Source organism: Macaca fascicularis, chromosome 8 (genome assembly GCF_037993035.2).
Source record: "Macaca fascicularis isolate 582-1 chromosome 8, T2T-MFA8v1.1".
NCBI classification, from domain to species: domain Eukaryota; kingdom Metazoa; phylum Chordata; class Mammalia; order Primates; family Cercopithecidae; genus Macaca; species Macaca fascicularis.
Window position 1 is genome coordinate 57,237,392 of NC_088382.1, and position 19,718 is coordinate 57,257,109.

Below are 19,718 nucleotides of genomic sequence, written 5' to 3' on the forward strand. Positions count from 1 at the left end.
TTTCTCTCTATTAACCTGTGATCGCAAAAATTTCTGGTAGTCTCTAGGTGGAGGCAATTGGAGTTAACATTTTTGTACAGTTTGTTTTCATGTTAAGACACTAACTCTAGCATGACTAGGATTTCAAAGACATCTGTTTATAGGATTGAGCACAGAGATCTGATTCCCTCCCACCAGTTAAAAAAATTGTTTTAAAAAAAGGTTTTTTAAACAAATTTTGTATAGTTCTGTTTTATAATATCCACCCTGGCACATTCAGTGAAAGTTTCAAACTTTGAACTTCTCTTTTTTTGGAAAGCACCATGGGTCAAGGGCCCTGTTTGTTTAGGAGTCCTGGGTCCCCTTTGTGTGTCAGAGCATGTAAAGGAACCTGGAACAGCCTTTCTTCTGGGCTGTCCTCAAAGGGGGCAAAAAGGAAAAAAGAGTCGATGAATGCAAGGTAGTGATTTTATGACTCACCTTTTCTGTAGTGACATGCATGGGTAGAGAATGAATTTGTTTAAATTCTTTTTTCCCGTATTTCTAGAAAATCTACTACTACAGGTAGATGTTAAATGAGATTTTGATCGCTCAGGATTGTGCCCTATAGAGTTTGTGATTATTCTATAGTGGGTAGAGAGCATCTTGTCTCTGAAGAAAGTATAGTCCTTGTTTCTGTATGTTCTTTAACTCATAATTACTGGTTTTCATTTTGGAATGTGCTGCCAGCCCCCTTCTTTAAAAAAACGTGATCCTCCATAAGAACAAGCTATGATACTGTGATAAGTATTGGCTTCCATGCTATATTGTACATATGTATGCATGTATGTCAAAGTGTTTGAAAGAGCCTGGAACAATTTATCATTGAAATAGAGGGACTAGCTTTCCCTGGAGAGAGGCAACAAGAATCAGGTTCTTCGTCTACTTGCTGCGTGGTTAGTGATTTGTCTGTTATTTCTCAGTAGTCCCTAAGTAGCCAAACTGTATCATTCTTCAGTTTTAATTTGGTGAGCCAGGAGAAATTAATTTTGCACAACTTGTTTGTCATTGATCTATTTTAACTATATTGTAGAATAAGCTCCAGGGCAGGAGCCTATGAATGCCTGTGGACCAGGCAGGTGGTGAAAACCCATAGGCCCATAGGGCTCTGTTTGACTGGAGAGGCTGCCATGACTGAGCACCGGGGCTGTTGGTAAACTCCAGCCAGCTGTGTGTGCCTTGAAAGGATGTGCTTCCAGCGTTGTCAGGTCTTCTCAGTTTTAAGAGAGCTGGCTGTCCAGATAAGTATGTGAAATCTCCCACTTTCTGCATGTTGGCAGCTAGTTCAAATGGAAAACAAAACAAAAAAACAGAAGTGAAAAAGTCTGTGGGGCAAAAATTTGTCTACTGGTCACCAGTTTGTGTCCAGTGCTTGAAGGTATCTAGTGGTGTTTTCAGCCTTCTTGGACATGCTGGACCACAAACATTGCTTTGGTGCCGTTTGTGTTCATGGTAGGATAAGAATTTGATTCAACCAATACTTCTGGAGTATGTGGTGAGCATTCACATATTATTTCACACTTTAAAAAAATGCTGATGGATTTTTTAATATTAAAAATAAACAAGTGATGCTGATAAAAGTGTAACATGACCACAGTTACTTAAAAGAAGGTAGCAAAAGTCCCAGTGCTGTGATCTCAGGTACTTCTGACCTCAGTTTTATCATCTGCAAATTGGGAATGGTAATATCTACTTCTAGAACTTGTGGTGATGTTCATATGGAGCAACAGGAGGAGGAAAGGTGCATTGTCAGCCACAAGGCACTACATGAATTTATCATGGGAATAAATCATTAATTTTTATAAGAATTCAGTTCAGCCTTCCATCCATCCTAGGAGGAGACAGGATGAGCACTCAGTGCTGCTGGTTTGTGGATCTGTGGCACACTGTGGCTCCAAGGAGGGGCCTGGGTGGGGATGGGCATCCCACTTGTGAATTGGGCAGTCCACAGTCCCAGAGCTAATAAGCTTGGGTTGGATGAGGCTGGGTTAGGCAGGTAGGAACCAAAACCAAATATTCACACGTGAGTGCTAGTTAGATCTGTGTTTCTCAAAGGATGCTCCTCCAGCCACTGACTACAGCAGCTGGAAACTTCTCAGCAATGCACATTCTCAGACCCTCCAGCCACCTCTGAATCAAACTCTGGGGTGGGGCTCCACCCTCCTTGTTTTAACAGCTCTAATGGTGGTTCTCTGGTTTGAGAGTCACTGAGATCTTAGAGGGCCATGCTGAACAGCAGGCTTGTAGGTGGGAGGATTACAGTTTAGGGGAGATGAGGAATGTAAGACAGAAGAGGGCAGGCAAGGGCAGGAGCACCAGCCTGAGGCCAGGCTTTATTTTAGTTGGCTCCATATGGTTTGAGAGAACAGGCCCTTCATGATGAAAGTCAGGGATGCAGGGACCCTTAGTTATGAGGGACAGCACACGTGCTCCCGGACTGCCGTTTGGCATAGCTGTCCAGAACAGAGGCTCCATGTGCTACACATTTTTTTCAGCCCTTGATAGTCAGAGGTAGACCTTGAGAAGTATCCAGAGTGGGCCCAGCACAGCTTATTGGTGGCCAGAAGTGTGATCACAGGTGCCGAAGCCTGGCAGGTGTGGAACTGCGTGCTGCAGCAGTGGGTGTGCCACCTGTGTATTTGCATGCAAGTGTAGCACACTCATTTGAGGTCAGCTCAGTGGAGGCCAGCTGTGCTGTCCTAGACATGGCCTATGGTGCCGCAGCCTGAGAGATTCTGCTGAGAGTGTGACTGCCGTTTATAGTGTTGACAGAATCCATTGTATCACTTTTAAAGACCTGTAATGATTGTGATTAGCCGCAGAGTTGAAAACTCCCTAAGTGCTATTGCTTACTACTGGGAGTCAGGACTGATGAGTCCTCCTATGCGTCCTGTGGCCTGGAAGGCTGCCTTGAACGCATCTCCCCTGGTATGAAGGCCCCTGACTCAGCCTCATCTCCAGCATTTCCTCCCCTTGCTCTTTGACCACACATCACTACATACTGGCATGCCAGATCTCTGCCAGTTTTAGAATGTATATTGATTGCATCGTCTTCTTCGTTTTAAATGAAATAGATCAGGCACACAAAAGTGTAAAGAGAAAAACCAAAAAAATATAAAGAGAAGGAATGAACACTCATATATGGTGTTTTTTGTTTGTTTATTTGTTTTCTTTTTTGAGACAGAGTCTGTCGCCCAGGCTGGAGTGCAGTGGCACAATCTCACTGCAACCTCCACCTCCCGGGTTCAAGTGATTCTCCTGCTCCAGCCTCCCTAGTAGTTGGGACTACAGTTGTGTGCCCCACCATGCCCGGCTAATTTTTTTTTTGTATTTTTATTAGAACAGGATTTCACCATGTTGGCCAGGCTGGTCTTGAACTCCTAACCTCAAGTGACCCACCTTGGCTTCTCAAAGTGCTGGGATTACAGGCGTGCGCTACCACGCCCAGCCAGAGTTCTTTTTTCTGGCCAACATCGCCCATTAGACAACATACCTGTTCTCACCAAATCCTATTCTGCCTGCAGGTGGTCAGCCCAGATGTGTCGTCTCTACCTAGTAAATTGACAGGGCAGTGAGTTTCTCAGGGCTCACATTACAGTAAGCTCCACAGAGTCCCCTAGACAAGTTCATGTAGCAAAAGCATCTCTGAGGGAATTAAAAGGTGTAGAAATTAAAGTTGTTTTCTTTTTTGAGACGGAGTCTCGCTCTGTTGGCCAGGCTGGAGTGCAGTGGTGCAGTCTCAGCTCACTGCACACTGTGCCTCCCGGGTTCACACCATTCTTCTGCCTCAGCCTCCCAAGTAGCTGGGACTACAGGCGCCTGCCACCACTCCTGGCTAATTTTTTTGTATTTTTAGTAGAGACGGGGTTTCACCATGTTAGCCAGGATGGTCTCAATCTCCTGACCTCTAGATCCGCCCGCCTTGGCCTGGGATTACAGGCATGAGCCACCACGCCCAGCCTTTTTGACCTAAAAAAAAAATTAGGTCAAAGAGTATTTTAGACTCTTCACTCTCCTGGTTTCCCTTCTTTCCTCCCCAGGCTCTGGCAGTGATCTCTGGGGAGGAAGCTTGTTGGATGGCTACTTTTCACAATGCTTATATTTGGGGCCATAGTGAACAGTTATTTATGTTACCTAAATGATATTTTAAAAAAATACTCCCTTTCTGATTTTGCCGTCCATGGAACTGAACTATGCTCTATGCTACAGTTCAATTTGGGGATCCCTGAGCTCACATTCTAGTTAGTAGGGTGTGGTGGCCAGCTACCAGAGTGGTATCTAGGTGGTTTTTCTGTTTTGTCGGTTTCTCTTTCTCTCTCTCTTTCATTTTGGTGGTGGGTAAGGAAAATCACTCTCTTCTAGCAAGGTCTATGAGCTATTTTGGGGACATGAAGGAAGGTGGTGGATGTCCCTTTAGAGGGTCTACACTCATTTGAAGGTAGTGATCTTCTAAATACACTTGGATCATTATTTCAGGAGAGAACATGGAGAAGGGGAAAATAAGCTGTTTGTGCTGAGTTATTGCTTCTGTAAAACTGTTATTCTTCAGCTAAATAGGAAATAAAGCATTTGGTTCTTGATGAAAGTATTTTGTACATTTTGCCTAGAACAGTAACTGGTGACATTTAATCCTGTATAGGCTTGAAACTGACCTCAGCCTCTTCCAAACTCTCACAGGGCTTCTGCCTTCTTGGACAGCAAGCCAGGGTTACTATGAGTAGACATTCCTTTGGTACCTTCTGTGTCCTTGACCTGTATTCTGCAGCTGGAGCCTCCTGGTAGCTCCCAGCTGAAGAGTTCACCTGGAGAGTTACTGCCATCATGTTGGCCTAATTTGGGTCAAAAGTAATCAAAAGAACCCTGGCTCTTGTTCCAAAAAGTGTTTTTGATGTAGAGCTTCAATGCAAGTTTTGTTTTTCAATATGTATGGTGTGACGAACCTACCCCAGGAAGAGGGAGTCATTCCACTAGTTGGTTCGGGGTACTCAGTTGTTTAATTATCGGTTTGGCAGGCCCCAGTTTTTCTTCAGTTCACAAATAGAATTCTCATTTGGAATATATCCAATGTTCATTTGGTTTCTTTCAGTTGCAGCAAATCTTACTATGATTTGAGTTTTTTAAATACCATGTTTTTCAGGAAGTCTTTTCAGTGGCATTTTCTGATAATGCCGGCCTCATAATCCAAAAAGAAGTCTGTTAAAAAGCAGATTTGCCTATAATCATTACCTTTTTTCTGAGTTTGTAATCAGACCTCATCTTGAATCTGTAAATCCTGTGGAGTCTCAGGTGATTTTCCTGACTTTCCCTGCATGCATGGAGGCAGGTAGCAGTTGGATGGGCCTTTATGCCCCGTCATGTGCAGGAGCCCCAGCAGAGCCCTGCTGCTGCCCTCCGTCTTCCCCACAGCAAGCCTGCTGCCTGTACAGCTTGTGCTTCTCTGTGCATGTACGGCACAGCATCTGTAGCAAAAGGAGTCTGCAAGTATTTTGGAGAGTAAGACCTGCATGGCTTGTTTTCTTCTGCCAGAGAACCTAGAACAGGCAAAGACATACATGTATTTTTCCTTTGGAGGCATCAAGCTCCTTCCTGGACATTGAACTTTATGATAATCTGTGGGTGAATCTGCCCTGTTCCTGCACTTGCAGAGAGTGTCTGCCTGGCCTTCTTCCACATTCACACAGTCCAACTGGCATGAGAAAGGATGGAAGCCTCTTCGCACCTGTGCCCATTTACCTAGAGTCGCCGTTCCCTATCGGCAAACACCATTATTGAGTTCTTCCAGAGACTTAAATAAATGTTTTTGAAGATCTGTTGCCCGCCCTTTACAAACACCTGGCAGCATGTTCCACAACTGCTCAGGAGACCCATGCACACTTTAGCATGCCTCGGCTCTTTCCGAGCAACATGGGCAGGTTTCTTTTTTTTACCCCCATGGTGTGCAGCCTTGCATTGCGTGGCAGTACCCTCATCTGTTTAGCTGTCCTTTCTAGGTGGACTTTCAGATTGTTTCCCATCTTTTGCATGTGAAAATGCACATTTTCCAAGTTCTGTTCCTTTTCCTGCTTTAAAGCTTTTTGACCTTTTTCCTAGAATTTTTTGTTTATTCCTGTTTTAAGAGTTTTGAATTTTATTTAATTGAAACATGAAATAAATGTACTTTTCTATGCCTCTGGACTATTATTTATGCTGTTACTTCATTCATACAGAGGCAAGGGTGGAAGACCTATTTTATTAACCTCTATTCTAAAGACTGTTCTTCCAGGCAAGTAAAGATAAGGAGATCATAAAAATAGGTGAAAGGTCAGGACAGGAAATGCAGATTGGATTGTGAGAAAAAAGAAAAGCAAAATTTGTTTAATTTCATGTGTGTGCTGCATAAAATGCTATGGGATAAGAAAAAGAATATGTATGTTTACACATACATGCACAAGCGTGCGTGCACGCACACACAGAGTTCCTGATATAGTGGGAAAGGTAAAATGCACCTATTAAAAAATGACATAAAGCCAAAGCAACATAAAGATAAAACCAGGTGGTATAGGTCAGAAGACAGCAAGTAAGTTGCAGATGAGAGTGATGAGACATCTTTTTGGAGCTGACCCTTCCCCTGCTAGGGCGTGTCTGCCTGAGAGAGCAGCTGAGCAGAGGCTGATGGTGGGGTCAGAATGTGAGGTGTCCCAGGGACTGAGGGTGTGGTGTGGCATTGGATGACGGGGTTTGGAGTGTGACTCTGGAGTCCAGGGCACACTGTTGGCCTTAAGTGCTGGGATGAGGAGCTTGGATTGCTGTGATTAGATTGAGGGGCTGTGGTTCCTGGAGAGGAGAGCATGGAACACAGTGTTAGGGACTTCCTTGGGAGATCTGTGTAGGATAGGGCAAGGCTGTGCACAGATAGAAAGAACAGGAAAGGAAAGGGAGGTCAGTATAGGATATCAGCATTTCTAATGATTCTGCTCTAGATACAAAGTGTGTTTGAGAGTGGAGAGGAAGGGCAAGTTGTTAAGATTGATTGTTGAATTAGTTTCAGTTTGATGTTAAAGAGAATGTAGAGTAAATGATAATCCCTCGAAGGTGGAGATCTTGGCGTGCTGGCAGCCTGGTGGTATAATAGAAATCTGAGAAAGGGGGAGGTTATTAGGTCAGTTTTATCAGGTAAGGTTGAATGAAATAATTAAATTTAAGTGCCTCTTGGGTATTTGCAAAGATGTATAGATTAAGGCTAAAAGGGTTGGAGAAACAGATTCGGGAGTTACCTATGATTTCTTTTGGTTATTCTGCTCTCAGGATTGAAAACTAAAGAATCTCAGTACCATGTTTCTAATTAGTGCCATAAAATTCTTTATTGATGCCAAGTTTTTATTTTTTCCTTATAAATTGTGGTAGGTAGAATTCTAAATGACCTCCAATATGCCCATTCCCAGTATACACTGCATAATCCATGGGACTGTATAACCCACTAGGGTGGGTTATACTCCTGTGATTAGGTTTAATATATGGCACAGTTGACTTTGGGAAGGGAATTTATTGTCAGTGGGTTTGATCCACTTGCCAGAGCCCTTTAAACCTGTATTTAGAGGTCAGAAGCTGAGGAGTTAAGAAATTCGAAGCAGGAGATGGGTTTATATGCTGTTGCTGGCTTGGAGATGGAGAGGACCACCTGGCAAGGAATGTAGCAGTATCCAGGAGCCCAGAGCAAACCTCAGTTGATAGCCAACAAGGAAACAGGGACCTCAGTCCTACCACCACAGGAGCTGAATTCTGCTAGTACAAAGAATGAGCTTGGAATTGGATTTTTCTCCAGAGCTCCCAGAGGAGAACTAAGCTCCACCAACACCTTGATTTCATCTTTATGACACTCTGAGCGGGGGACCCAGTTAAAACATGGCCAAACTTCTGACTTCTGAAGCTGGGAGCTAATAAATGAGTGTTGCTTTAAGCCACTAAGTTTGTGGTAATTTGTTACACAGCAATAGGAAACTAACAAAGTTTTTGAACAACAGTTGAAAGTTGCAGGTAGTATGGACCATTATATAAACTCACACATTTAAGACAGTGGGAATATGGGAATAGAAAGAAGTTAAATGGTTGTCAAGAAATTCTACTACTTAGCCCCCGTTGCCACCCTTCCCCTGGCCAGCCCACTCCACTCCTTTCATAGCACTTAGTGGAGTGTGTCCATAACCCATCCAAGTCTTGGTCAGTGTTGTAGCAGCAGCATGTAGCAGATACTTGGTTTTTCCGCCTGAATGTATTAAGTGAATGAATGTAGGAAGGAATTGTGAAATGCTAGTTGGAGAAAATAAGCAGCTGGAGGAAAGAAGGGAACCTGGAGAGTATAAGAACACAGTGATCAAAGCCAAGTTAGAAATTGTAGGATGATGCTTGTTTTCCTAGTCCATTGGGGCTGTTGTAACAAAGTACCGCAGATTAAGTGGCGTATAAACGATGGAAATGCATTTCTCACAGTTCTGGAGGCTGTGAAGTCCAAGGTCAAGGCATCAGCAGATTTGGTGTCTGGTGAGGGCAGCTTCCTGGTTCATAGGTAGCCATCTTTTTGCTGTAACCTCATATGGTGGAAGGGACAAGGCAGCTCTCTGGGACCTTTTTTATAAGGGCACTAATCCCATTCATGAGAGTTCTACCCCCTTAACCTAATTACCTCCCAAAAGTCCCACCTTCTGATACCACCACACTGGCAATTAGTTTCAATGTACAAGTTTTGGGGAGGACACAACATTCAGTCCATAGCATATGTCAGTCAGTGGTTGTTAACAGAGTCAGAAGAAGTCAAAAAAAAAAAAAAGGGGGGGGGGATTTTGCTAGAGAGAGATCCCACTGCTGAGTGTAGTACTGAAAATTAAGACAAGATTTCAGTAATTAGAATTAAAAAGCAGATCCTTGAATCCTCGTGTCATCTTGCCAGCCATCTTGGTAAGCATGCTGTGGTCTTGATGAGACAAGAAAATTGCCATGTGTCGGCATGTTCTTCATACTTGCCTTCAATGCACATGTCTTTTCTGTGCAGAAGTGGTTAACATGTGACTAACCTATGGAAAAGAAGGTCATGTGTGATCTTTTATGAAAAATCAATAGTCTCCTTGTTAATATCACTAATAACTTTATATAGCCTATTGACTGTAAAACATACATGCAATATATAGTTTCCTGTTTAATGATTGAAAAGGTCTGTTCTGTGAATGTTTATCAGCATCAAAGAAGTCTGGGCATGATTTTTAAAAACCAAAAAGGGAAATAAGTAAGTGAGATATGAAGTCCCCATATGGTTGAAATGTCTAGAGATGAAAGGGCTGGAAACAGCTTCTATCAGAGGTTTGTTAGAACTTATGAAAGTTGTAGTAAAGTAAACTGCTGTGATACCAGATAAATGACTGGTAATGTGTCTCTGTGTCCAGTATATATTTCATAGGCACGTGAGAACAAACAAACTTTAGAAGGTGCCATTTATTATACATTAACTAGAATCTTATTGGGGAGTGGGTTTGTATATGAAGAGGACATTGCAGGATATCATAAAATGCAGAGAAATGTGACTAAGATTCTCACATTGTGCAGGAGCAGGTGAGTGACAGTGTTCTTCCCCTATGTCCCTTTCAGTTGGTATCATTGTCAGGTATTTTTTAAGAAAAGCTTTCTGCAAGGAGTAAGAGAGGCAGCTTCTAACAACAAAGGTTACACAGACATGATTTACCTTTTTTGAACTAGCTTTACCCCAAATTGCATTGTTAAATTTTTGAATTTAGAATTAATGATAGCCTGGACTACTTAGTGTTTTAACTGTATTTGAGACCACAAGTAGTTTCTTCAATATTTTCTCAAGCCCTTAAGACACTTAATTCTCCCTCTTGACTTCCTCTTCATCTTAGAAACTGCAATTTCCTTTGTAGGAACAACTTCCTGCTGGGCGCTGCCCTCTTTGGCCACTTCTGTCTTGGGTGCCTATGTTTTTATCTAAAGCCATAAGTGCATTGCAACACTAGCCATTTCATCATCATGTGAATTGAGAAAGTCTAGCAGGAAGTCACAAGTCGATTGTCCCCAATACAAGCCCAAATGTTTCTTGGTTGCTGTGTCATAATAGGCAGTTGGTGTTCTGAATGGCAGTTGTGAAGAGGATACTTTATAGAAAGGATTTCTTTTCTAGAGATATATTTAAGAGCCTGATCATTGGAGAACAAAATGCATGCGGAAAGGAAATACTTTAACCACAGTCTAAAAAAGATCTTATGATCCAGTGCCGTTTTCTCTTATAGTCATATTGAATTCATTAATTTCCAATGGGGACTTTCTTGGTTTGTCTGGTTTTTTTTTTTTTTTTTATTTTTTAAGGGGTCCCTACCCCCCATTTTAAGGGAGAGTCTTTAACACAATGTAAAGAAATCTTTTTTTTTTTTTCCTTCTTCCATTCTCTTTATTTTCTGCACTGCAAGTGTCTTCTGTTGGTTTCATCTTTCTTTTCAGGACCTGGCTTCATGATTGTCTCCTAAAAAGATGGTTTTGTAGGCACAACAATAGGTCAGCAGTAATTAACCTATGAAGTGAGCGGTGATTATAAATGTGGTCGTGGACTCTGGAGTGTCTTTTCCTGTGTATAACATCTTATGGAGAAAGAAATCTGTCCCTCTCCTCAGAAGGCAGAAGGGACCTCTTTAGTTGCCTTCTGTATCAACTGCATAGGAGGCTCAATGTTGATTTTCTCTGTGTTGCTATTCATATAAGGCAATTGCCTCTAGGGCTGCTAACCATAAAGAAACAGTATTATCACACACAAAAAAATTTCTGCTATTGTTATTTAGAGATCAGATAAGCAGATGCTTTCAGTAAGTGAAGTGGTCAAGGTTTTTTTTTTTTTGAGACGGAGTTTTGCGCTGTTGCCCAGGCTGGAGTGCAGTGGCGCGATCTGGGCTCATTGCAACCTCTGCCTCCCGGGTTCAAGTGATTCTCCTGCCTAAGCCTCCCAAGTATCGGGTATTACAGGCGCGTGCCATCACGCCCGGCTAATTTTTTTATCTTTAGTAGAGACAGGGTTTCACCATGTTGGCCAGGCTGGTCTCAAAACTCCTGACCTCGGGATCCACCCACCTTGGCCTCCCAAAGTGCTGTGATTACAGGCGTGAGCCACCGTGCCTGGCCAAGATTTATTTATTTTATATTCTCTTGCATAGTGGATTTTTCTATGACCGTCTATATTCTTGGAGCCAGGCCTATAAAAACCAAGCCAGGGTTTAAAGCTCACAGTCTCAAAGAAGGGACAGATGTATATATAAGTTATTGTAGTACACAGAAATTAAGTAATAGAAACAGTATAATATGTGGTGGTGACCAGCCCTCTGTGGCTTCAGAAAGACCCTGTAGTAGATGATGCTAAAGCAGGTATAGGGTAAGATGAATGGTAGAACCTACGTGGATGTCTACTAAAAATATTAAAAATTAGCCAGGTGTGGTGGCATGTGTCTGTAATCCCAGTTACTTGGGATGCTGAGGCAGCAGGTGGAGTTGCAGTGAGCCGAGATTGCACCACTGCACTCCAGCCTGTGTGACAGAGCGAGAGTGTCTGAAAAGAAAAGAACCTAGGTGGATGCTGTCAGATTCACTCATCATAGACTGTTGGGGTGGGAGAAAGGTTTTACAAATGAAGGATGTTTCAATAAAGTCTTCTGCACTGAGTAAGAGTTTGCCAGGTGAAGAGGAAAGAGGAAGGGCATTCCAGGTAAAAGAAACAGTATGTTAAAAATACGGAGGGGGAAAAAATATCTAACTTTCTGGGGGAAACTTCAGTAATTTGGTGTAGCTGAGTTAGGTATTTTTTGTGGAAGAGCAGCAGGAAATGAGATTAGACAATTAAGATCATAAGGGTCCTGAATGCCAGACTGTTTGCTTTTTATTTATGCTTGTAAATGATAGAGTTTTTTTTCATATGTATATACTAAAAAATCTTGTAACTGGCCAGTGAATATGAAAAAAAAAATTTAAGTTAAAAAGAAAACCCTCACCTTTCTCAACCACAGTTCCCTGCAGCCCCTGCCACATTTCTTGCTCCTGCTTAAAGCAAAGCCCCTTTGAGATAGTTGTCTAGGTTTGCTGTCTCTAGTGTCTCTTCTCCCATCCCCCCATGCTGACTGCAGTCCAGCTTCTGCCTCTGACCTCCACTGTGCTGGTCACCAAGGACCTATACAAGGTAGAATCCAAAGGCAGACTATCCAGCCTAAATTGCTTACAAACAAGCAGCACTGGGACTGTTGATCACTTTCGCCTCCTTGGATACCACAAGCAGGGATTTTTTTTTTTTTTTAAAGGAAGAAAAAAGAAAACCGTTAAAGTATAGATGCCACTGCATGAAACTGTTGTTTCAATTACAGACATGTCTGTCTTTCCAGGTGAAATGTGTGTTGTGGTCCAAAGAAGTTTGAAAAAAAATTGAAAACCCTTATTTAGATCACAGGGATTAAGAGCATGGACAACCTGGGCTCAGATAGCCAGATTGGAGCCCACTGTTCAGTAACTATGCCTAGAGCAAATTACTTAACCTTTTTGAGTCTCAGCTTCTTAGGTGGCTTATAAACAACAGAAATTTCCCAGTTTTAGGGGCTGGAAGTAAGAGCTCAGGGTGCCAGCATGGTCTGGTTCTGGTGAAGGCCGTTTTCCAGGTTGCAGTCTGCCGACTTCTCGTATGCTCACATGGCAGAAAGAGAACAAGCTAGCTCTTTGTAATCTGCTTATAAGGGTCTGCCCTCATGACCTGCTCACCTCCCAAAGTCCTCACCTCCATGTTGTGGATTAGATTTCAACATACGAATCTTGGGGGAGACACATTCAGTGTAATGGTTTACTTCTCTGTAAAATGGGTATAATAATTTCTATCTCATAGTGCTGTAGTAAGGATCAAGAGGTCATGAAATAAAGCCTCTGTCACATAGTGCATTGCTTCAAAAAATTAGTAGGAAGTAACTGGCTAGATTCCACCAGGTAAGACAGAAATCCTCTGCTTGGAGCTTTCTGGGATGTGTTAATCTCCTTTCAGCCTAACTGCTCATATTGTTTGTCCCCAGGTTCTGCTGTATTGACTACACGGTGACTCTCCAAACATGGTGGACTATTCAAGTGTTCATTCCTCCATCTCTGTTCTCCTGCTATTGCTTTGCAGCAGCACCCTCCTCTTCCCAGTCTTGGCCCCAGCCTGTGAAACATTTACTCATTTTCAAGTCACCTCTTCTGGGAAGACTTCCCCATTAACCTCCATGCCTGGAAACCCAAGTCTGCCCATGTCCCTGATATATTACAGCACCTGTAACTCTGATGTTTTTGATGTATTTGCCTTTCTGATCCTTCTTCTATACTTTGAGTTTCTGAAGTCAAGAAAAAAATGTTTTATTTATCTTTTGTCCCCAGCCTAGGACATTGTCAGGCCCATAGTAAACATGTAATTAGTGTTTGATGAGTGAATAATGATAGTAAAGCTTACCTTGGCATAGCCGGTGCTGGGCATTAGGGAGACAAGGTACTATCCCTGTCCTTAAGAATTTTGACTTTGGGAGTCCAAGGTGGGTGGATCACCTGAGGTGAGGAGTTTGAGACCAGCCTGACCAATATGGTGAAACCCAATCTCTACTAAAAATACAAAAAATTAGCCAGGTGTGGTGGTGCATGCCTGTAATCCCAGCTACTTGGGAAGCCGAGGCAGGAGAATCGCTTGAACCTGGGAGGAGGAGGATGCAGTGATCCGCGATCGTGCCACTGCACTCCAGCCTGGCTGACAGAGTGAAAATCCGTCTCAAAAATGATAATAATATAATAATTTTATAGTGTTTTTCATTTAATCCTCATGATGACTTTGTGGAATAGGCATTATTATTCTTTTACAACTTTTTAAATTTTAGATGCATAGGGTACGTGTACATATTTGTTACATGGGTATATTGCATACTCGTGGTGATTGGGCTTTTGTGTACCCAGTACCCAAATACTGAACATTGTACCTGATAGGTATTTATTATTCTTTCTCTGAAGTTGGAGACAGTAAGGCATAGAGACTTTGCAAAACCAGGTTACACTGCTAACAGAACACTGTGCCTGAAATTCTTAATGGTTAGGTACTGTGCTAGTCACGAGGGAAATGAAAAGGAAGAGGTGATAGGGCTAGGAGGATTAGGATCTCCAAGAATTTATTTCTTAATTATCAGCCTTGTGATCTAACTGTAGAAATTGGAGATACACCTGAAAATATTCAGTGCACTACTGTGGAATGTATTCCTGGAATGATAGTATAAAATTATTAAAAATCTTCAGTTCACCAGAGAAGTAATATTTCAGATAGGAGTCTCCTATCTCTTAATTGAAAAGCATCAATTTAAAAAAATCACATTTGTTGAAAATTGCAGAGACTAATTTCCTAACTTGCCAATTTTTATTTCAAAAGAAGTAGAGACTGTCATTGTGTCACTCTTATTTAGGGTATGTTGAACATTTCTGATCCAAGCAAAGTTTTACTTATAGTGTGGAGAAAATTGGGCATATGGTTGGTACACACTAGTGCTTTGTGTGGTATTTGGCAATTTGGGGGAGATGTGCATTCAAAGCATTTGACATTTCAAGGTTTAAAATGTGGCAGTAGTCTAGATGGGATTTTTTTTTTTAATTTTTATTTTTATTATACTTTAAGTTCTGGGCTACATGTGCAGAACGTGCAATTTCGTTACATAGGTATAAAAGTCAATGCTTTTCATTATGTGGGTGTGAAGTATATGCTCTAGCCATATTGCTTCAGTGATTTCCAGTAGATTCAAAATAAGTCATCCACCGTCTTTGCAAATCAAGGAGGGTGTTAGTGGTAGGCCCAAACTGCTATTATTTAAAACTTCTATAGAACTCACATTAATATTAGATTGTGTTGAAATGCAGTTTTCTGGCTTAAAATCAATTTTTTAAAATTCCAAATTAAAAAGATAAATCAAATGTGAAAGGTAATGATTTTCAGTTATTAATAAATATACAGGGGCACAGGCCTAGGAGAAATAAGTTGTGGTAAGTACTTTCCCCTGAGGTTTACTTTATAAAGTGCTACATACAGTTAGCCCTGGTAGGTATGTGTTTCTGTTTTATTTGCTCTTATAATGAAAGTTGAGCTGTTTTTGATCTGTTGGTGTATGCTGTTTTAGGTTCATTTGTTTTATTCATTCTGGGTGTGGTGATGGTTTCTACTGAGCCATCTTTTTTTTTTCTTGTTCATCTGGAAAATTTAAAAACTAGGATTAGGGACAGATTTGGAGAAAGTCTATCAAAAGGGGTTTTAGAAGAAAATAAATAGATAAACCTGACATTTCTCTAGAAGTTAAAACAGGATAATAGAAAGTAGTTCCATTAAAACCTTATTTGCTGGCCAGGCATGGTGGCTCACACCTGTAATCCTAACATTTTGGGAGACCAAGATAGAAAGATCACCTGAGCCCAGGAGTTCGAGACCAGCCTGGGCAACATATTGAGACCCTGTCTCTTAGGGAAAAAGAAATTCTTATCTGCTTTATGTCCTGAATTACTCATTTAAACTTGTAAAATAAAGACTGTATCTATTAAAAAGTAATTAAACTTTGTTGCCTAGAAATATAAATTGTCCCATTTTGGTTATATTTTCAAATAATTTGAACTGAATTATTTTGTCTTGCATATGTAGGTTTAAGTCTAAATATCCAGTTAGGTGGACTTTTGGTTTACTTCTTTTTCATGTCTGTCAGAAGAGAATATCTTCCTGTTTGTCTCCACCCCAGGTCTCTTCATGAATTTAGTTTTAGATGCTTTCTTCATTTTTAGCTAAGTTTTAATCTTCTAATTTGTTATAGACAGCTTGACTTTCAGTTATACCTAATTTAATCAAGGAGACAAAGCCGTCTGTTTCAAGAATGTGATTTAAAAACACACATTTAGGCGGGGCATTGTGGCTCATGCCTGTAATCCCATCACTTTGAGAGACCAAGATGGGCAGATCACTAGAAGTTAGGAAGTTTGAGAAGTTTTCTACTAAAAATGAAAAATTAGCCAGGTGTGGCAGAGGCCTGTAGTCCCAGCTACTCAGGAGGCTGAGGCAGGAGAATCACTTGAACCTGGGAGGTGGAGTTTGCAGTGGGCTGAGATCGCACCACTGCACTCCAGCCTGGGCAACAGAGCAAGACTTGGTCCATCTCCTCCCCCCAAAAAATGAAACATTTAATTATAACAGACAAGGCCAGAGAGATGTGTAGCCATGGTTGATGGACAGTTTTCAAGGCATATGATCTTCTTATTTTGCTATGACTAGTTTAAAAGTTTTATTCTTTTGAGGGGCAGTGGGGAATAGATTGAGTTCAGAGTTAATAGGCTTTTGAACTTTAAAGTAGTTTTTTCCAGTTCTGTGAAGAAAGTCATTGGTAGCTTAATGGGAATGGCATTGCATCTATAAATTACCTTGGGCAGTATGGCCATTTTCACAATATTGATTCTTCCTATCCATGAGCATGGAATGTTCTTTCATTGTATGTGTCCTCTTTTATTTCATTGAGCAGTGGTTTGTAGCTCTCCTTGAAGAGGTCCTTCACATCCCTTCTAAGTTGGATTTCTAGGTATTTTATTCTCTTTGAAGCAATTGTGAATGGGAGTTCACTCATGATTTGGCTCTCTGTTTGTCTGTTATTGGTGTATAAGAATGCTTGTGATTTTTGCACATTGATTTTGTATCTTGAGACTTTGCTGAAGTTGCTTATCAGCTTAAGGAGATTTTGGGCTGAGATGATGGGGTTTTCTAAATATACAATCATGTCATCTGCAAACAGGGACAATTTGACTTCTTCCTTTCCTAATTGAATACCGTTTCTTTCTTTCTCTTGCCTGATTGCCCTGACCAGAACTTCCAACACTATGTTGAATAGGAGTGGTGAGAGAGGGCATCCCTGTCTTGTGCCAGTTTTTAAGGGGAATGCTTCTAGTTTTTGCCCATTCAGTATGATTTTGGCTGTGGGTTTGTCATAAATAGCTCTTATTATTTTGAGATACGTTCCATCAATACCGAATTTATTGAGAGTTTTTAGCATGAAGGGCTGTTGAATTTTGTCAAAGGCCTTTTCTGCATCTATTGAGATAATCATGTGGTTTTTGTCTTTGGTTCTGTTTATATGCTGGATTATGTTTATTGATTTGCGTATGTTGAACCAGCCTTGCATCCCAGGGATGAAGCACACTTGATCATGGTGGACAGGCTTTTTGATGTGCTGCTGGTTTCAGTTTGTCAGTATTTTATTGAGGATTTTTGCATCGATATTCATCAGGGATATTGGTCTAAAATTATCTTTTTTTGTTGTGTTTCTATCAGGATGATGTTGAGCTCATAAAATGAGTTAGGGAGGATTCCCTCTTTTTCTGTTGATTGGAGTAATTTCAGAAGGAATGGTACCAGCTCCTCCTTGTACCTCTGGTAGAATTCAACTCTGAATCTGTCTGGTCCTGTACTTTTTTTGGTTGGTGGGCTACTAATTATTGCCTCAATTTCAGAGCCTGCTATTCATCTATTCAGGGATATAACTTCTTCCTGGTTTAGTCTTGGGAGAGTGTATGTGTCCAGGAATTTATCCATTTCTTCTAGGTTTTCTAGTTTATTTGCATAGAGGTGTTTATAGTATTCTCTGATGGTAGTTTGTATTTCTGTGGGGTCGATGGTGATATCTCCTTTATCATTTTAAGCATCTATTTGATTCTTCTCTCTTTTCTTCTTTAGTAGTCTTGCTAGCGGTCTATCAATTTTGTTGATCTTTACAAAAAACCAGCTCCTGGATTCATTGATCTTTTGGAGGGTTTTTTGTGTCTCTATCTCCTTCAGTTCTGCTCTGATCTTAGTTATTTCTTGCCTTCTGCTAGCTTTTGAATGTGTTTGCTCTTGCTTCTCTAGTTCTTTTAATTGTGATATTAGGGCGTCAATTTTAGATCTTTCCTTCTTTCTCTTGTGGGCATTTAGTGCTATAAATTTCCCTCTACACATTGCTTTAAATGTTTCCCAGAGATTCTGGTATGTTGTATCTTTGTTCTCATTGGTTTCAAAGAACATCTTTGTTTCTGCCTTCATTTCGTTATGTACCCAGTAGTCATTCAGGAGCGGATTGTTCAGTTTCCATGTGGTTGAGCTGTTTTGATTGAGTTTCTTAGTCCTGAGTTCTAGTTTGATTGCACTGTGGTCTGAGAGACAGTTTGTTGTAATTTCTATTCTTTTACATTTGCTGAGGAGTGCTTTACTTCCAGCTATGTGGTCAATTTTGGAATAAGTGTGATGTGGTGCTGAGAAGAATTGTATCTTCTGTTGATTTGGGGTGAAGAGTTCTGTAGATGTCTATTAGATCTGCTTGGTGCAGAGTTGAGTTCAATTCCTGGATATCCTTGTTAACTTTCTGTCTCGTTGATCTGTCTAATGTTGACAGTGGGGTGTTAAAGTCTCCCATTATTATTGTGTAGGAGTCCAAGTCTCTTTGGAAGTCTCTAAGGATATGCTTTATAAATCTGGGTGCTCCTCTATTGGGTGCATATATATTTAGGATAGTTAGCTCTTCTTGTTGAATTGATCCCTTTACCATTATGTACTGGCCTTCTTTGTCTCATGTGATCTTTGTTGGTTTAAAGTCTGTTTTATCAGAGACTAGGATTGCAACCCCTGCCTTTTTTTTTTTTTTTCCATTTGCTTGGTACATCTTCCTCTATCCCTTTATTTTGAGTCTATGTGTGTGTCTGCATGTGAGATGGGTCTCCTGAATACAGCAAACTGATGGGTCTTGACTCTTCATCCAATTTGCCAGTCTGTGTCTTTTAATTGGACCATTTCGTCCATTTACATTTAAGGTTAATATTGTTATGTGTGAACCTGATCCTGTGATGATGTTAGCTGGTTATTTTGTTCGTTAGTTGATGCAATTTCTTCTTAGCATCGATGGTCTTTACATTTTGGCATGTTTTTGCAATGGCTGGTACCAGTTGTTCTTCTCCATGTTTAGTGCTTCCTTCAGGGTCTCTTGTAAGGGAGGCCTGGTGGTGACAAAATCTCTAAGCATTTGCTTGTCTGTAAAGGATTTTAAGGCAGGCTTGGTGGTGACAAAATCTGTCCACATTTGCTTGTCTGTAAAGGATTTTATTTCTCCTTCACTTAGGAAACTTAGTTTGGCTGGATATGAAATTCTGGGTTGAAAATTCTTTTCTTTAAGAATGTTGAATATTGGTCCCCACTCTCTTCTGGCTTGTGGAGTTTCTGCCGAAAGATCCGCTGTTAGTCTGATGGGCTTCCCTTTGTGGGTAACCTGACGTTTCTCTCTGGCTGCCCTTAACATTTTTTCCTTCATTTCAACTTTGGTGAATCTGATAATTACGTGTCTTTTAGTTGCTCTTCTCGAGGAGTATCTTTGTGGCCTTTTCTGTATTTCCTGAATTTGAATGTTGGCCTGCCTTGCTAGGTTGGGGACATTCTCCTGGATAATATCCGACAGAGTGTTTTCCAGCTTGGTTCCATTCTCCCCATCATTTTGAGGTACACCAATCTGACGTAGATTTGGTCTTTTCACAGAATCCCATATTTCTTGGAGGCTTTGTTCATTTCTTTTTACTCTTTTTCGCTAAACGTCTCGCTTCATTTAGTTCATTTGATCTTTAATCACTAATACTCTTTCTTCCGGTTGATCGAGTCA

The 19,718-nt window shown here is 41.0% G+C and overlaps 1 protein-coding gene across 42 annotated transcripts in view; it reads left to right on the forward strand.

The window, feature by feature from the left end:
* SPIDR (scaffold protein involved in DNA repair) overlaps positions 1-19,718 on the forward strand; it is a 484,346-nt gene that overhangs the window by 106,867 nt on the left and 357,761 nt on the right. The window contains exon 1 of one of the 42 annotated variants that reach the window (XM_065519188.2): positions 11,575-11,746. The exons of the other annotated variants lie outside the window; for them this stretch is intronic. Within the exon in view, the coding sequence (XP_065375260.1) occupies positions 11,615-11,746 (132 nt within the window). The 5' untranslated portion in view covers positions 11,575-11,614. Of the gene's footprint in view, positions 1-11,574; positions 11,747-19,718 lie in introns of those variants that run through there. 42 annotated transcript variants of the gene reach the window in all.